Here is a 17723-nt window from a genome sequence, read left to right as displayed (position 1 = left end):
CCACAACAGTCCTTTCCTATGAGGGAAATATTTGAATCCCTATTTTGCAGGTAATGAAACGGAGGCTGCGGGGCACACTGCATTGACTGAGCCAGCAGGTGGTGCTCCACCAGGTGCGTCTGACTAGCCTGTGAGGGTGTTCAAGCCCCAGGCAGCTGCCACTAAAGAGCTACATGGAGGACTAAAGAAGATACAGTTTTAGCTCACTGTGTCTTCATGAAGTGGTAACAATGTAGGTCTGCTGTCTTTCACTTGCATTACCATCATGGACTAGCAGGTCAAAACAGAGAAGTAAGACTCAAGGAATTATTAAAGGCTCCTTTTTGTCCAGAATTTCCCTTGACTCTTATCTCTTCCTTTCCATCGCCATTCAGCCTCCAGTATTGTCAGCGCTGGAAAAAATCTCTCAAACCTACCACCTTTATCCCATTCCACTGCCGACCCCAATTTTAGACTCCTATATTCCCCTCTTGGAGGTCGCAAGCACTTCCAAAGGGTTTTCCTATCATATACTTTCCTTGTTTCCAGCTTATTTTCCAGGTGGCAGCCAGAGGCAGCATCTGAAAGCCCAGCTGCAGGCCCCTCCCCACTGAGTGACTTCTGGTGCCTCCCAGCCACATAATCCAGGAACCCAGGCTCCACAGCTGGGATCCAGACTCTTTCGTAACAGCCTCCCTCAGCACTCCTGACTCTCACTTCAAACACTACCCAGCCCCTGGCCTTTGCCTGGACACGCACTGCACTGGCCCTGCAGTGGGGTCTGCCCAGAATGAATGCTTTCCTTCCTGCCCTACTCCTTCACCGACTGAATTCCTAAACTTCCCCTTCTTGAAACAATAGCTCAAATGCATCTCCTGGATTCAGTCCTGTCTGGTTTCCTCCCCACCCCTCTCGCCTGCACAGCATGGCATGTCCTTCACCTGCAGAACTGATCATTTATAGAGACAGCTTCAGTAGGAGACAATGGAGGGCGAGAGACCTCAAGCATAGAGAATGTCTGCTCTTGATGCCCCCCGAGAAGCTGGCACATAGGAAGCACCTCACAACCCTGCTCAAGTGGAATCTAAGTGACAACTGTGATTGTAAAGACAGAGCAGTGATGTGTAAGAGAGGAATGGAGGAGAGTGAGGAAAGGAGGTAATGTGGAGGTAAATAGGCTGCTGCCTTTCTGGCAAATGTTACAAAAAGCTGAATTTACAGCCAACTGGAAATTATGTTTATTGGAATATGGAATATGTTGAGTTTAAGGCAGCAACTCAGGTTACAGCCGCTTCACCTACTTTTCTTTCATCAACCCAGTCAGTCCAGGCAAACTCTTAATGAGCCTTCCTCTGCTAAAGACAGAGGAACATCATAAAGCATTCAAATGATGCAAAATTCAAAATGCACTACAGAATGTAGTTTGCAAAATACTCTGCCTTTACGATTGATTCATCTACTTCTGGCAACAGGAGATTTTAGAAAAAGATGCATGTTCTGATACAATGAGAAGGAAACCCACTTACCAATACAGTAGCCGGTTGTCATCTTGATTTCAAAGAGTGCGATGCTGGATGTATTTCCATGTCCTAGCACACCTTCTATTAAAATCTGCACAACACATGAGGTAGAAGGGAGTTAGACTTTAAAACACCATGTGTCCATTTTTAGTATTTCATCTACTAGTCAGAAGCTCTTCAGCAATTCAAGGCAAAATGAGATTGTTTGTCTCAGTTCGTTGCTGTTGGATACTAATCCCATGATGGACTTTACTGAAAGAAGGCAAGTGTGTGCGTGTGCATGTGTGTACACCAACTCACACACATATTCTCAGAACTTTGAGGTGAGCAAGGTATCCAGTAAGAGCTCAGTTGTCTTCCAGTCAGTTGCCTTCCACTGGAACCCCAGCCACCACCTTCTCCCGCACCTGTGGTGACACCAGTTGGCTGCAGATGGAAAGGAGACTTAGGTCCCTGGGCAAGTCCATTCTAAGCATGGCTAGGAACTGAAGGCAGAGTCCTCAGAGGGGGAAAAAAATCCCTTGGAAGAGGAGGCAGGTATGGCAATTTGATCAGGGGTGGGGCGGATCTTTGCATGAATGGAAGAGGCTCAAAACTCAATTCAACTTGTAATTTCTATATTGATGAAAATTTGATAATTTTACACGAAGAATAGAGATTTTTTTGCTTCAGTAGTATCCGACTCTGTGCAACCCTATTGACTATAGCCCACCAGGCTCCTCTGTCCATGGGATTCTCCAGGCAAACATACTGGAGTAGGTTGCCATGCTCTCCTCCCAGGGATGTTCCCAACCCAGGGATCAAACCCAGGTCTCCTGCATTGCAGGTGGATTCTTTATCATCTGAGTCACCAGGGAAGCCCCAAAGAATAGGGAGAAGCATAACAATTTATGTGGCTGATTTCAAGCACTGTTTACCTTGGGTCTTCCTTCTGAAAATATTTGCCTTTCCTTATGTGATTTTAGTCCAGTATTTTGCAGCTATTCTGGTAGATATCAGGTGTGATATACTGTTGGGGAGACACTTTATAATAGGGAACTCAGACCTCCAGTGCTTCTTCCCTCAATCCACCCTGCTGTCTGATGGGAGGACTATATGCAGATATGAAATGTAGAGTACTGTATTCCAAAGCTTGTTGAGGAAGAAGAGATTTGGGATAAGGAATTGAAAAGGGGATTAGAAATGGAGAAAGTTTTCTGGAAGCCTCCGCTTTGTCTCCCATGACAAGTTCTCACTAAATATCATACTTCATGGCCAACTGAGTCCAAGCTTCATCCTCCTTCCTGCTCCAATCTACATCCAACTTTCTGTTACATTCTCTACCTTACTTTCCCAATACTTTTGATGGAACAACTTTTCTCTTTGAAATCAGAACATGTCCTTTAAATATCTTTCCTCTTTCAATGTATTTTCATTTTTTTAAATCATAGTTACTATTTTGTTAAAAATTATAGCAAAGGAAGCATTAGGAAGACAACACAAACATAAACACACAACTTAGGAGAATGAAACAAAATTATAAGAAATGAGAATACGCCCTAAAGCCCATTGGAAAATAAATATTCATTGCAGAGGTTGGTTTAAGCCCTATTTAGATTCTTACACAAATCCCATTTAAATAGACAGAAAACAAATCTGGGAAGAAACTCTTCTAAAGAATAAACAATATTAATTTCCACTACTAATGTTTTTCTGTGATGCAGCTCCTTCAAAATGCCACATCCTAACACAGGAGATAACGAACTGCAATGAATGGCAGAAGTTTTCATAAGACCTCAGAATAGTATAACGTCAAACACTAAGCCTGCATCTACATTTTTTCTACCTTGAATTTTTGGGAACTATTTTGCAAATCCAAGCTGGCTATGAGCCAGCTGTCTGAAGGCTCCTTGGCTGACCAAAACAAACGATCGAAGCTTTCATCTTCAAATCTCATGTAGAGGTTCAGCCGGCTGGGATCTGATGGTGACCCTGAAGATGTGGCTATCTGGTAGACCAATCGGAGGCAGCTCCATTCTTCAGCCTGCAGATCAGGACTCAGCAGCACGGCTTTCTCCCCTTGCTTGGCAAAGGAGGTGTCCACATAAATATAATGGCCTAGAAGAGAAGGGGACCCAGGGAAGAAATCAATCTTCTGCTTGTGACTCAGGAAAATGCACAACTGCAGTCCAGTAAACCTGAGGCAGACACAGCCAGCACATGCATTAGGTGGGCCCACTAAACGTTGCCTGAACACTGGGTCTCTGCTTCTGGTGAGAAATTAGAAGGTCTGGTGACACGGAGGCTACTTTCACACAACAGCAGCAGCCCAGAGCTCAGCAGTGCTGCCTCGTTAGAGCTGGCCTGTGGGCTCTGTGTGCCATTATCCCCACTTTCCCTATCACCTCCTGACCTTGAAGCCAAATATCTGGTGCTTGCTAGTACCTCCCATCACCTTGTAACAGGCCCATATCTAGCACACCGCTTTCATCTCCCTGGCCCCCACAGGCATATGAGTTTGAGAAGCCAGGCTAAGGAGCTTCTGAATCTGGAGGAGCAGTATTCCTCTACTGGAGTCAGAATACCTTGGTGGGTTCCCTCCCCTTCCATCAATCCCCTCGTACCTAATGATTCAATCTGTATCTAACGTGCCTCATTATATTAAATGGATTTGGTTACTTCAAACTTGGGGCCCAAGCAGAAAAAAATTTATCACAAGCTAATTTTCAATTAGTATAGAACTCTCCGGGAGGAGCCAAGATGGCGGAGGAGTAGGACGGGGAGAACACTTTCTCCCCCACAAATTCATCAAAAGAGCATTTAAACGTCGAGTAAATTCCACAAAACAACTTCTGAATGCCGGCAGAGGACATCAGGCATCCAGAAAAGCAACCCAACTCTTCGAAAGGAGGTAGGAAAAAATATTAAAAACAAAAAAAAAGAGACAAAAGAGGGAGGGACGGAGTTCCGTCCCGGGAAGGGAATCTTAAAAAGAGAAACGTTTCCAAACATCAGGAAACCTTCTCACTGCCGAATCTGTGCCGAGCTTTGGAAGCACAGAGGGCAACATAACAGGGAGAAAAAATAAATAAACAATTTAAAACTCGCAGATTGCGAGCCCTACGGTAACTCCCCCAGCAGAGAAGCAGCGCAGACGCCTGCATCCGCCATTAGCAAACCGGGGCTGGGCAGGGAGGCGCGGCGTGGGCTGCATCGCTGAGAGTAAGAATCTGGCCTGAATACCCTGAGCGCTATCTGAGCGAAATAATTTGGGCTAGCAAACCAGACTGTGGGATACCTACCACGCGAAAAGCCAGCCCTAACCTAAGACCGCCAGGCCCGCGCACGGAACAAAAGACTGAACAGAGATAGCCGGCTGCAGACCTTCCCCCTCCGGTGACAGGCAGCCAGAGCCGGAAGGGGGCAATCGCAGCCCCAGAGAGACATTATCTATAAAACTGTAAGCAGGCTTCTTTGCTAACTAAAACTTCTTGGGGGTCTGGACGATCAACATCTGCCTGAGAAGGTGCGCCGGTTTTACATCCAGATAACCGAGTGGCGGGGAGGCGATAAGTCGCAGCATTGGCGCTCGCCTGGGAAGAGCAAATTGGCGCTCGGACCTGGGAAGAGCACAAAACGCAGGCCCAACTGAGTCTGCGCCTCTGAGGACTACCCGAGTGCCTGAACCTGAGCGGCTTGGACCTGGGAGGTGCATGCAGCCCAGGGCCAGCCTCGGATTGTTCCCGGCGGAACAACCTAGAGTCCGAGCAGTGTGGACAGGGAGGCTACACGCGCCGTGAGCGGGGGCAGACCCAGGGTGGCTGAGGCACTGCGAGCCCACGCCAGTGTTATTTGTTTGCAGCATCCCTCCCTCCCTCCCCACAGCGCGACTGAACAAGTAAGCCTAAAAAAAAAAAAAAAAAGTGTCCTCCACCGTGCCCTTTGAGTCAGGGCGGAAACCAGATACTGAAGAGACTAGCAAACAGAAGAAGATATAACAGAGGGAAACGCCTTGGAAGCTACAGGCAATAGATCAAAACCCTGTGGTTACTACGGACTACATAGGAAGGGGCCTATAGATCTTGAGAAATATAAATCTGACCAAGGAACTAGCCAAAAATGAACTGAACCCACAACACCCACAAAAAAAAAAAAAAAAAAAAAGTCCTAGATATATTTTTATTATTTTTACGATCATTCTTTCTTTTTTTTTTAATTAAAAAAAAAAATTTTTTAAGTCCTCTATTGTTCCTTTAATTTTCACCTTTATATCCTATTACTTTGCAAAAAAAAAAAGACCCTATTTTTTTCTTCTTCAGCAAACTTCATATATATGTATTTTATAATTTTTTGACCTTGTTTTTTTTTTGTTTGTTTTTGTTTTTTTCTTCTTTTCTTTAACATTATATTTTTGAAATTCTAAACTCTACTCTAGATTTTTAATTTTCGCTTTTTGGTATATGTTATCAATTTTGTACCTATAGTTTTTTTTTTATATAATTTCTGTGACTTTTTTTTTTTTTCTTCTTCTCTGTTTCTTTCTCTTCTTCTTTTATATAACATTGTATATCTGAAATTCCAAACTTTACTCTAGATTTTTAATTTATGCTTTTTGGTATTTGATATCGATTTTGTACCTGTACTTTCTTTATAATTTTTGTGACATTGTTCGTATTTGTTTGTTTTCTCTCTTTATTTTTCTTCTTCTTTTTTTTTTTTAACATTGTATTTTTGAAATTCCAAAATCTACTCTAGATTTTTAATTTTTGCTTTCTGGTATTAGTTATCAATTTTATACTTGTACTTTCTTTATAATTTTCGCGACCTTGTTTGTTTTTGTTTGTTCGTTTTTTCTCTCTTTCTTTTCCTTCTTCTTTTCTTTAACATCGTATTTTTGAAATTCCAAACTCTACTCTAGATTTTTAATTTTCGCTTTCTGGTATTAGTTATCAATTTCGTACCTGTACTTTCTCTATAATTTTCGCGACCTTGTTTGTTTTTGTTTGTTCGTTCTTTCTCTCTTTCTTTTCCTTCTTCTTTTCTTTAACATCGTATTTTTGAAATTCCAAACTCTACTCTAGATTTTTAATTTTTGCTTTTATGTATTTGTTACCAATTTTGTACCTATAAGGACCCAATCTTCAGGACCCATTTTTCACTAGGGAGTGAGATTACTGGCTTGACTGCTCTCTCTCCCTTTGGACCCTCCTTTTTCTCCACCAGGTCGCCTGTGTCTCCTCCCTAACCCCTCTCTACTCTACCCAACTCTGTGAATTTCTGTGTGTTCCAGACGGTGGAGAACACTTAGGGAACTGATTACTGGCTGGATCTGTCTCCCTCCTTTTCATTCCCCCCTTTTATCCTTCTGGCCACCTCTGTTACCTTCCTCCTTCTTCTCTTCTCTGTATAACCCCGTGAACATCTCTGAGTGGTCGAGTTGTGGAGTGCACATAAGGAAGTGACTACTGGCTAGCCCACTCTCTCCACTATTGATTCACCTCATCTCATTTGGGTCACCTCTAACTCCCTCCTCCCTCTTCTCTTCTCCATGTAACCCTGTGAACCTCTCTGAGTGACCCTCACTGTAGAGAAACTTATCATCTTTAATGTAGATGTTTTATCAATGGTGCTGTATAGAAGGAGAAGTTTTGAAACTACTGTAAAAATAAGACCAATAATCAGAAGCAGGAGACTTAAGTCCAAACCCTGACTCCAGGGAACTCCTGACTCCAAGGAACATTCATTGACAGGAGCTCATCAAATGCCTCCATACCGACACTGAAACCAAGCACCACACAAGGGCCAATAAGTTCCAGGGCAAGACATACCAAGCAAATTCTCCAGCAACAAAGGAACACAGCCCCGAGCTTCAAGATACAGGCTGCCCAAAGTCACCCCAAAACTATAGACATCTCATAACTCATTACTGGACATTTCATTGCACTCCAGAGAGAAGAAATACAGCTCCACCCACCAGAACACCGACACAAGATTCCCTAAGCAGGAAACCTCGACAAGCCACCTGTACAAACCCACACACAGTGAGGAAACGCCACAATAAAGAGAACTCCACAAACTGCCAGAATACAGAAAGGACACCCCAAACTCAGCAATTTAAACAAGATGAAGAGACAGAGGAATACTCAGCAGATAAAGGAACAGGATAAATGCCCACCAAACCAAACCAAAGAGGAAGAGATAGGGAATTTACCTGATAAAGAATTCCGAATAATGATAGTGAAATTGATCCAAAATCTTGAAACTAAAATGGAATCACAGATAAATAGCCTGGAGACAAGGATTGAGAAGATGCAAGAAAGGTTTAACAAGGACCTAGAAGAAATAAAAAAGAGTCAATATATAATGAATAATGCAATAAGTGAAATTAAAAACACTCTGGAGGCAACAAATAGTAGAATAACAGAGGCAGAAGACAGGATTAGTGAATTAGAAGATAGAATGGTAGAAATAAATGAATCAGAGAGGATAAAAGAAAAACGAATTAAAAGAAATGAGGACAATCTCAGAGACCTCCAGGACAATATTAAACGCTACAACATTCGAATCATAGGGGTTCCAGAAGAAGAAGACAAAAAGAAAGACCATGAGAAAATACTTGAGGAGATAATAGTGGAAAACTTCCCTAAAGTGGGGAAGGAAATAATCACCCAAGTCCAAGAAACCCAGAGAGTACCAAACAGGATAAACCCAAGGAGAAACACCCCAAGACACATATTAATCAAATTAACAAAGATCAAACACAAAGAACAAATATTAAAAGCAGCAAGGGAAAAACAACAAATAACACACAAGGGAATTCCCATAAGGATAACAGCTGATCTTTCAATAGAAACTCTTCAAGCCAGGAGGGAATGGCAAGACATACTTAAAATGATGAAAGAAAATAACCTACAGCCCAGATTATTGTACCCAGCAAGGATCTCATTCAAGTATGAAGGAGAAATCAAAAGCTTTTCAGACAAGCAAAAGCTGAGAGAATTCTGCACCACCAAACCAGCTCTCCAACAAATACTAAAGGATATTCTCTAGACAAGAAACACAAAAACGGTGTATAAACTCGAACCCAAAACAATAAAGTAAATGGCAACGGGAACATACTTATCAGTAATTACCTTAAATGTAAATGGGTTGAATGCCCCAACCAAAAGACAAAGACTGGCTGAATGGATACAAAAACAAGACCCCTACATATGTTGTCTACAAGAGACCCACCTCAAAACAGGGGACACATACAGACTGAAAGTGAAGGGCTGGAAAAAGATTTTCCATGCAAATAGGGACCAAAAGAAAGCAGGAGTAGCAATACTCATATCAGATAAAATAGACTTTAAAACAAAGGCTGTGAAAAGAGACAAAGAAGGTCACTACATAATGATCAAAGGATCAATCCAAGAAGAAGATATAACAATTATAAATATATATGCACCCAACACGGGAGCACCACAGTACGTAAGACAAATGCTAACAAGTATGAAAGGAGAAATTAACAATAACACAATAATAGTGGGAGACTTTAATACCCCACTTACACCTATGGATAGATCAACTAAACAGAAAATTAACAAGGAAACACAAACTTTAAACGATACAATAGACCAGTTAGACCTAATTGATATATATAGGTCATTTCACCCCAAAACAATGAATTTCACCTTTTTCTCAAGCGCACATGGAACCTTCTCCAGGATAGATCACATCCTGGGCCATAAAGCTAGCCTTGGTAAATTCAAAAAAATAGAAATCATTCCAAGCATTTTTTCTGACCACAATGCAGTAAGATTAGATCTCAATTACAGGAGAAAAACTATTAAAAATTCCAACATATGGAGGCTGAACAACACGCTGCTGAATAACCAACAAATCACAGAAGAAATCAAAAAAGAAATCAAAATTTGCATAGAAACGAATGAAAATGAAAACACAACAACCCAAAACCTGTGGGACACGGTAAAAGCAGTCTTAAGGGGAAAGTTCATAGCAATACAGGCACACCTCAAGAAACAAGAAAAAAGTCAAATAAATAACCTAACTCTACACCTAAAGCAACTAGAAAAGGAAGAAATGAAGAACCCCAGGGTTAGTAGAAGGAAAGAAATCTTAAAAATTAGAGCAGAAATAAATGCAAAAGAAACAAAAGAGACCATAGCAAAAATCAACAAAACCAAAAGCTGGTTCTTTGAAAGGATAAATAAAATTGACAAACCATTAGCCAGACTCATCAAGAAACAAAGGGAGAAAAATCAAATCAACAAAATTAGAAACGAAAATGGAGAGATCACAACAGACAACACAGAAATACAAAGGATCATAAGAGACTACTATCAACAATTATATGCCAATAAAATGGACAACATGGAAGAAATGGACAAATTCTTAGAAAAGTACAACTTTCCAAAACTGGACCAGGAAGAAATAGAAAATCTTAACAGACCCATCACAAGCATGGAAATTCAAACTGTAATCAAAAATCTTCCAGCAAACAAAAGCCCCGGTCCAGACGGCTTCACAGCTGAATTCTACCAAAAATTTAGAGAAGAGCTAACACCTATCCTGCTCAAACTCTTCCAGAAAATTGCAGAGGAAGGTAAACTTCCAAACTCATTCTATGAGGCCACCATCACCCTAATACCAAAACCTGACAAAGATCCCACAAAAAAAGAAAACTACAGGCCAATATCACTGATGAACATAGATGCAAAAATCCTTAACAAAATTCTAGCAATCAGAATCCAACAACACATTAAAAAGATCATACACCATGATCAAGTGGGCTTTATCCCAGGGATGCAAGGATTCTTCAATATCCGCAAATCAATCAATGTAATACACCACATTAACAAATTGAAAAATAAAAACCATATGATTATCTCAATAGATGCAGAGAAAGCCTTTGACAAAATTCAACATCCATTTATGATAAAAACTCTCCAGAAAGCAGGAATAGAAGGAACATACCTCAACATAATAAAAGCTATATATGACAAACCCACAGCAAACATTATCCTCAATGGTGAAAAATTGAAAGCATTTCCTCTAAAGTCAGGAACAAGACAAGGGTGCCCACTTTCACCATTACTATTCAACATAGTTTTGGAAGTTTTGGCCACAGCAATCAGAGCAGAAAAAGAAATAAAAGGAATCCAAATTGGAAAAGAAGAAGTAAAACTCTCACTATTTGCAGATGACATGATCCTCTACATAGAAAACCCTAAAGAGTCCACCAGAAAATTACTAGAAATAATCAATGACTACAGTAAAGTTGCAGGATATAAAATCAACACACAGAAATCCCTTGCATTCCTATACACTAATAATGAGAAAACAGAAAGAGAAATTAAGGAAACAATTCCATTCACCATTGCAATGGAAAGAATAAAATACTTAGGAATATATCTACCTAAAGAAACTAAAGACCTATATATAGAAAACTATAAAACTCTGGTGAAAGAAATCAAAGAGGACACTAATAGATGGAGAAATATACCATGTTCATGGATTGGAAGAATCAATATAGTGAAAATGAGTATACTACCCAAAGCAATTTATAGATTCAACGCAATCCCTATCAAGCTACCAACAGTATTCTTCACAGAGCTAGAACAAATAACTTCACAATTTGTATGGAAATACAAAAAACCTCGAATAGCCAAAGCGATCTTGAGAAAGAAGAATGGAACTGGAGGAATCAACCTACCTGACTTCAGGCTCTACTACAAAGCCACAGTTATCAAGACAGTATGGTACTGGCACAAAGACAGAAATATTGATCAATGGAATAAAATAGAAAGCCCAGAGATAAATCCACGCACATATGGACACCTTATCTTCGACAAAGGAGGCAAGAATATACAATGGATTAAAGACAATCTCTTTAACAAGTGGTGCTGGGAAATCTGGTCAACCACTTGTAAAAGAATGAAACTGGACCACTTTCTAACACCATACACAAAAATAAACTCAAAATGGATTAAAGATCTAAACGTAAGACCAGAAACTATAAAACTCCTAGAGGAGAACATAGGCAAAACACTCTCCGACATACATCACAGCAGGATCCTCTATGACCCACCTCCCAGAATATTGGAAATAAAAGCAAAAATAAACAAATGGGACCTAATTAACCTTAAAAGCTTCTGCACATCAAAGGAAACTATTAGCAAGGTGAAAAGACAGCCTTCAGAATGGGAGAAAATAATAGCAAATGAAGCAACCGACAAACAACTAATCTCAAAAATATACAAGCAACTCCTACAGCTCAACTCCAGAAAAATAAACGACCCAATCAAAAAATGGGCCAAAGAACTAAATAGACATTTCTCCAAAAAAGACATACAGATGGCTAACAAACACATGAAAAGATGCTCAACATCACTCATTATCAGAGAAATGCAAATCAAAACCACTATGAGGTACCATTTCACACCAGTCAGAATGGCTGCGATCCAAAAGTCTACAAATAATAAATGCTGGAGAGGATGTGGAGAAAAGGGAACCCTCTTACACTGTTGGTGGGAATGCAAACTAGTACAGCCACTATGGAGAACAGTGTGGAGATTCCTTAAAAAACTGGAAATAGAACTGCCTTATGATCCAGCAACCCCACTGCTGGGCATACACACTGAGAAAACCAGAAGGGAAAGAGACACGTGTACCCCAATGTTCATCGCAGCACTGTTTATAATAGCCAAGACATGGAAGCAACCTAGATGTCCATCAGCAGATGAATGGATAAGAAAGCTGTGGTACATATACACAATGGAGTATTACTCAGCCATTAAAAAGAATACATTTGAATCAGTTCTAATGAGGTGGATGAAACTGGAGCCTATTATACAGAGTGAAGTAAGCCAGAAGGAAAAACATAAATACAGTATACTAACGCATATATATGGAATTTAGAAAGATGGTAACAATAACCCGGTGTACGAGACAGCAAAAGAGACACTGATGTATAGAACGGTCTTATGGATTCTGTGGGAGAGGGAGAGGGTGGGAAGATTTGGGAGAATGGCAATGAAACATGTAAAGTATCATGTGGGAAACGAGTTGCCAGTCCAGGTTCGATGCATGATGCTGGATGCTTGGGGCTGGTGCACTGGGACGGCCCAGAGGGATGGTATGGGGAGGGAGGAGGGAGGAGGGTTCGGGATGGGGAACACATGTATACCTGTGGCGGATTCATTTTGATATTTGGCAAAACTAATACAATTATGTAAAGTTTAAAAATAAAATAAAATTGGAGATAAAAAAAAAAAAAAAAAAAAAAAAAAAAAAGAACTCTCCTTCTCTGGGTCAGGAAGATCCCTTGCAAAAGGGAATCGCTACCCATTCCAGTATTCTGGCCTGGAGAACTCCTTGGACAGAGGAACCTGGTGAGCTATAGTCCATGGGGTCACAACTGAGTGACTGAAACGTTCACTTTTCTCCTCCTCTAGACTCTTCCTTAATTGAATCTCCTAGTTCTGATAGCTAAATGAGAAAGCACATGTAAAACATGTAGCACAAGCCTTGGAAATCAGCAGAAGCACTGACTATCTCCACCCCCGTCCCCTTGCCCCCTTCCATCTGTCTTCTCCTTCCTGTCCCTCCCATCCCCTTCACCCCTCCTCTTCTCCTTTCCCTCTCTTCACTCCTCCCCCCTGCTCCCTCTCTACTCATTCTCCTGATATTGTCAAGGGCTCCACTGGCTACACTAGGATGTAAAATAGCATTTCTATGACCGAAAAAGGAGGTTGGAACCAAGAACTCTCACTTGAGCTTTCCAAATCTAACTCTGGCCATTGGCTTCCTGTAGCAATGATCTGATCTGCTGGTGGGTCTTGAGGACCCTCTGCCCTTCTAACCTGCACCCTCATGTTTGTTCAGAGGGTCATGTTTGTTCATGGCCAGCATCTAACATGCAGTCTTGTATATGTGACCACCCACCTCACCCCTTGCATTTGGGACTCCCCAACACTAAATTCTTACTAGAAAGGCCCTAAAAGGCCTCTTTGCTTTTTGTGGTGTTCTTCAGCCCCTTCTCCCACACTTGCTTCCCCAAACCTGATCCCAGCCCTCATCCTGTGGTAAGTGCGGACAGGCTAGTGGTAGCTCAGTGGACGGCCATCCTCACAATCAGGACACAGTTAGGGCATTATCTTCAAGGAGCCTCACTTGCCTGCAACAGCTTTCAAGATCAAGATCTATCTCCAGCTGGCAGTCTTCTCAACATAGCAACCACCCACTAGGTGCAAATAGCAACTGCTTCTGGATGCCAACCCAGGCACTCTCTGTGAATAAATCTGGTCCTTGCAGTAATCACCAGCAATACCACTACCTCCTACATACAGCAAACACTCATTATGAACCAGGTGCTGCTCTAAGTGCTTCATATGTCTTTACTAGCTGTGGGGCCTGTTGGGTTTTGAAGCACTAACTAAGCTGGGCTTTGTACTGTTGCTTCATTGTGACATGAAGGAATGTATAAACACACCCTCCTTGTCCCACTCTGCCACTGCCACAAGGGAAGGGAGTCTAAAAAGACTCGTGGTGGGGGAGGGCAGGGATGGGAATTGAGGGGGCTCCTGAGAGCACTTCAAACCTTTCCCGAGGAAGCAGAGAATTGAAACACGGGGTATAAAAGAGGAAAGAAACAAAGAAAGTCCGTGCTGTGTCCTATGACTCTTTACATCGCCTGCCAACTTGGCTGCCGAACAAGGCCCACTTCTCCCTGGACACTTGCCCAACTTCTCTCCCTCCTGCCTTTCCCCTTCTAGAAGGGAAACAACTCACAGCAGGGGCTCTCAAACTTGAGCTAAGTCACTTGGAGGGCTTGTTCAAACCCAGGTTGCTGGACCCACTCCTTGAGTTTCCAATCCAAGTAGGTCTGGGGTGATGCTGCACTTCTAACAGACCACATTTCTGAAAAGTTCCAGAGAGTGCTGATGCTGCTGGTCTGGGGATCACAACAAAAGAACCGCTGATTTACATATCGGACAGAGAAATAGGACTCACTCTCAGGACACTGCTAATCTATCAAAGAAAGTATGCAAAGGAGGGAGGAAACAGTTTTACTTGGAGGTAAAATTCAGACATATGTAAATGTGTATTATAGGACGTGGAATGAGTACATCTACTGGTGACTATCTTGACTTTTCAGTGAATGCCATAAAAAATCTTTCTCGATATAACCTTTTATCATGTCAGATTTTATTATAAGCATACGCTAATACTCCTCTGTTAAAAACCTTTGAAAGCACACAGTATATAAAATGTATTATTTTAAACACCTTGATATTACAAGAAAGCTAATGCTATTTATTGAGTGATTTTGACATCTTGACCATAAATAATAGCTATTTAAATTATAGGATTTTACATGTAAATTACAGACTTCAAAATCACTCTTAGGTCATGCTGTGTGCATATGTCAATTAGCTGTATTACAATCCATCCAAAGATTTATCCACCCAAGTGATTTTGCAGCCACTCAGTAGAATAGTGCATTTTCCTAGATCAAGTAACTAGCCCAATTGCTAACTACCTCCACTACGACTGTCAATCTCAAGTCAGATTTTCTTAATTAATTGTATGCCTAGCTTGGATGTAGCCTCAGAATCCTTTTAAATATAGTGTTCCATATAACTACTACCAATCAATCTGATTTGGGATCTAAGCAGGAACATCCCTGCTTGGGGTCGTATCATATCTTGCGATCATATTAGAGCCAAGTTGAACCAAAAGGAATGTGGCACATTATGAAGACATTTTAGAAAATTAAGAAAGAATGAGGAAGATACTGATATCAGGATGGTGCCTTTCCCTGGACTGCCACTAATAAAACTGCCATTCTAGAACAAACTGATAATGGTTTTGGTGAGTTTCTTACTTTATTAAAAACAATCTTTTCAATAAACAAATGGGGCCTAATCAAACTTACAAGCTTTTGCACAACAAAGGAAATGATAAACAAAAAGATAACCTATAGAATGAGAGAAAGTATTTGCAAACAATGCACTGGAACAAGGGCTTAATTTCCAAAATATACAAACAACTCATACAACTCAACAACAACAACAAACAACCCAATCGAAAAATGGGCAGAAGACCTAAATAGACATTTCTCCAAAGAAGACATATAGACAGCCAATAGGCACGTGAACAGGTGCTCAACATCACTAATTATTAGAGAAATGAAAATCAAAACTCCAATGAGGTACCACCTCACACCAATGAGAGACATTATTAAAATGTCTACAAATAACTAATGCTGGAGAGGGTGTGGAGGAAATGGAATGTTCCTACACTGCTGGTGGGAATGGAAGCTGGTGCAGCCACTATGGAAAACAGCATGAAGAGTCCTCAAAAAAACCAAAAACAGAATTACCAATATGATCCAGCAATCGTGCTCCAGGTCATATATCTAGACAAAACTGTAATTCAAAAAGATACATGTGCTCTTATATTCATAGCAGCACTATTCACAATAGCCAAGACATGGAATTAACCTAAATGTCTATCAGCAGATGAATGGATAAAAAAGGTGTGGTACATATATACAATGGAAATATTACTCAGCCATAAAAAGAATGAAATAATGCCATTTGCAGCAACATGGATATAACTAGCCATGATCATACTAAGTGAAGTAAGTCAGAAAGAGAAAGACAAATACCATATGCTATCACTTATATGTGGTGATATGGTAAATATTTTAAAATATGGTAAATATTTGGTAAAAATACGGTAAATATTTTTTCCCATTCATAGTTTTTCATTTCGCATTCTTAATGGTATTCTTTGAAGTACACACTTTTTCATTTTGATGAAGTCCAGTTTTTCTTATTTTTCCTTTGTGTGTGCTTTTGGTGTCATGACTAGGAAGACATTGTCTAATTTAAGGTCATGAAGGTTTACAACTCTGTTTTCTTCTAAGAGTTTTATAGTTTTAGCTCTTCAGGTCTTTGATCTATTTTGAGTTGATTTTTGCTCATCGAATTGTCTTGGCATTTGTGCTGAAAATCAATTGAGCATAGATGTAGAGGTTTATTTCTGAGCTCTCAATTCTATTACATATGGATTACGTCTATCCTTCTGCTCTACTACATAGTCTCGCTTACTATAGCTTTGTGGTAGTTTTGAAACTGAGCAGTGTGAGCCTTCTGACTTTATTCTTCTTTTTCCAGACTGTTCTGAGTATTCTGGGTCCCTCGCATTTCCATGTGCATCTAAAGATCAGGATAGGAATAGAGTAAGTTAAAATACACACGAGTTTCAGTGTCCTTGCTGATATTCAGTTGTTTTTCTTGAATAAATGCTCCCAAATATTGCAAGTCTTTGGTTAATTTCAAGTTCTTAAAAAGCTGCTTTTGACAATTGTTGCCAGTGCTTCCATCGCTTTTGTGGGGAGAGGATTTTCTGAAGTCCTTACTCTACCATTCCTACAGACACCACTCCCTTTCCCAACTCTTTTAACCATTGGAAGAGAAACAAGTAAGACAAAGGCAAAGGATGGCAGAAATCACATGTGGACAGGGCTGTTGATTGTGACGCATGGGGGCGAAGGGTCTGGGGGAGATTTAGTAGTCACAGTGTTAAAAACATGATGATAGGAAGAGAGGGAAGGATCTTTTTCAAACACAGCTACTTAGGTAATTTGATCTAATTTATGAGACAGTTATTGGAAATGATAAAATCTTTATAAGGGGTCAGAAGAGAGCCATAAACTTCCAAATAGATTCTTAAAAAGTAGGACGGCAATTAAAACCAGTAATTAAACTATTTTGCCAAAATGGTTAGGTTCCATATGCCTCAAGGGTCTGAATGTGTCTTCTAGTCACATGCAGGCATTAGAAAACAAAAGAAAAGGCTTCTCTGTTTCAGTGAAGGCAGACTAAAGAACTGATTTTGAGGTTATGCCCCAAAGCTAGACATATCTGCATGGTTTGAGTTCAATGTATTATTAATGACTTCTAACAGCCAAGGCACAGTGTGATGGGTCTAAATCCCAGGCAATCACTATGGGAGACTTCTTGGTAACCCTTGCAGTTCTTTTTGCTAATGAATGTGCTGTCATTCAGATGTAAAGACCATGGTGGGGTGATCATATGGTACAGTGGACCCCACCCAGGATTTGCATAACTTTGGCTTAAAATTTCATCATGCATATGCTAACTGTATCATCAATTTCTTTGTCTACAAAATGAGAATAATAAACAGGGAAGTCCTATTACATAGACATTCAAT

General features: G+C 40.6%; 1 protein-coding gene across 2 annotated transcripts in view; it reads right to left on the bottom strand.

Moving 5' to 3' along the window:
- MAMDC2 (MAM domain containing 2) overlaps window positions 1-17723 on the bottom strand; it is a 171671-nt gene that overhangs the window by 90738 nt on the left and 63210 nt on the right. For both annotated transcript variants that reach the window (XR_003512260.1, XM_027549440.1), the window contains exons 3-4: window positions 3325-3596; window positions 1506-1590 (exon numbers count right to left, since the gene is read on the bottom strand). Coding sequence is in view for 1 of the 2 variants with exons in the window: in XM_027549440.1 (XP_027405241.1) it covers window positions 1506-1590; window positions 3325-3596 (357 nt within the window). In the remaining variant the exon portion in view is untranslated. The remainder of the gene's footprint in view (window positions 1-1505; window positions 1591-3324; window positions 3597-17723) is intronic.

The sequence above is a fragment of the Bos indicus x Bos taurus genome, chromosome 8 (assembly GCF_003369695.1).
Source record: "Bos indicus x Bos taurus breed Angus x Brahman F1 hybrid chromosome 8, Bos_hybrid_MaternalHap_v2.0, whole genome shotgun sequence".
In the NCBI taxonomy this organism is placed as follows: Eukaryota; Metazoa; Chordata; class Mammalia; order Artiodactyla; family Bovidae; genus Bos; species Bos indicus x Bos taurus.
This window is presented reverse-complemented; position numbering and strand designations above follow the sequence as displayed.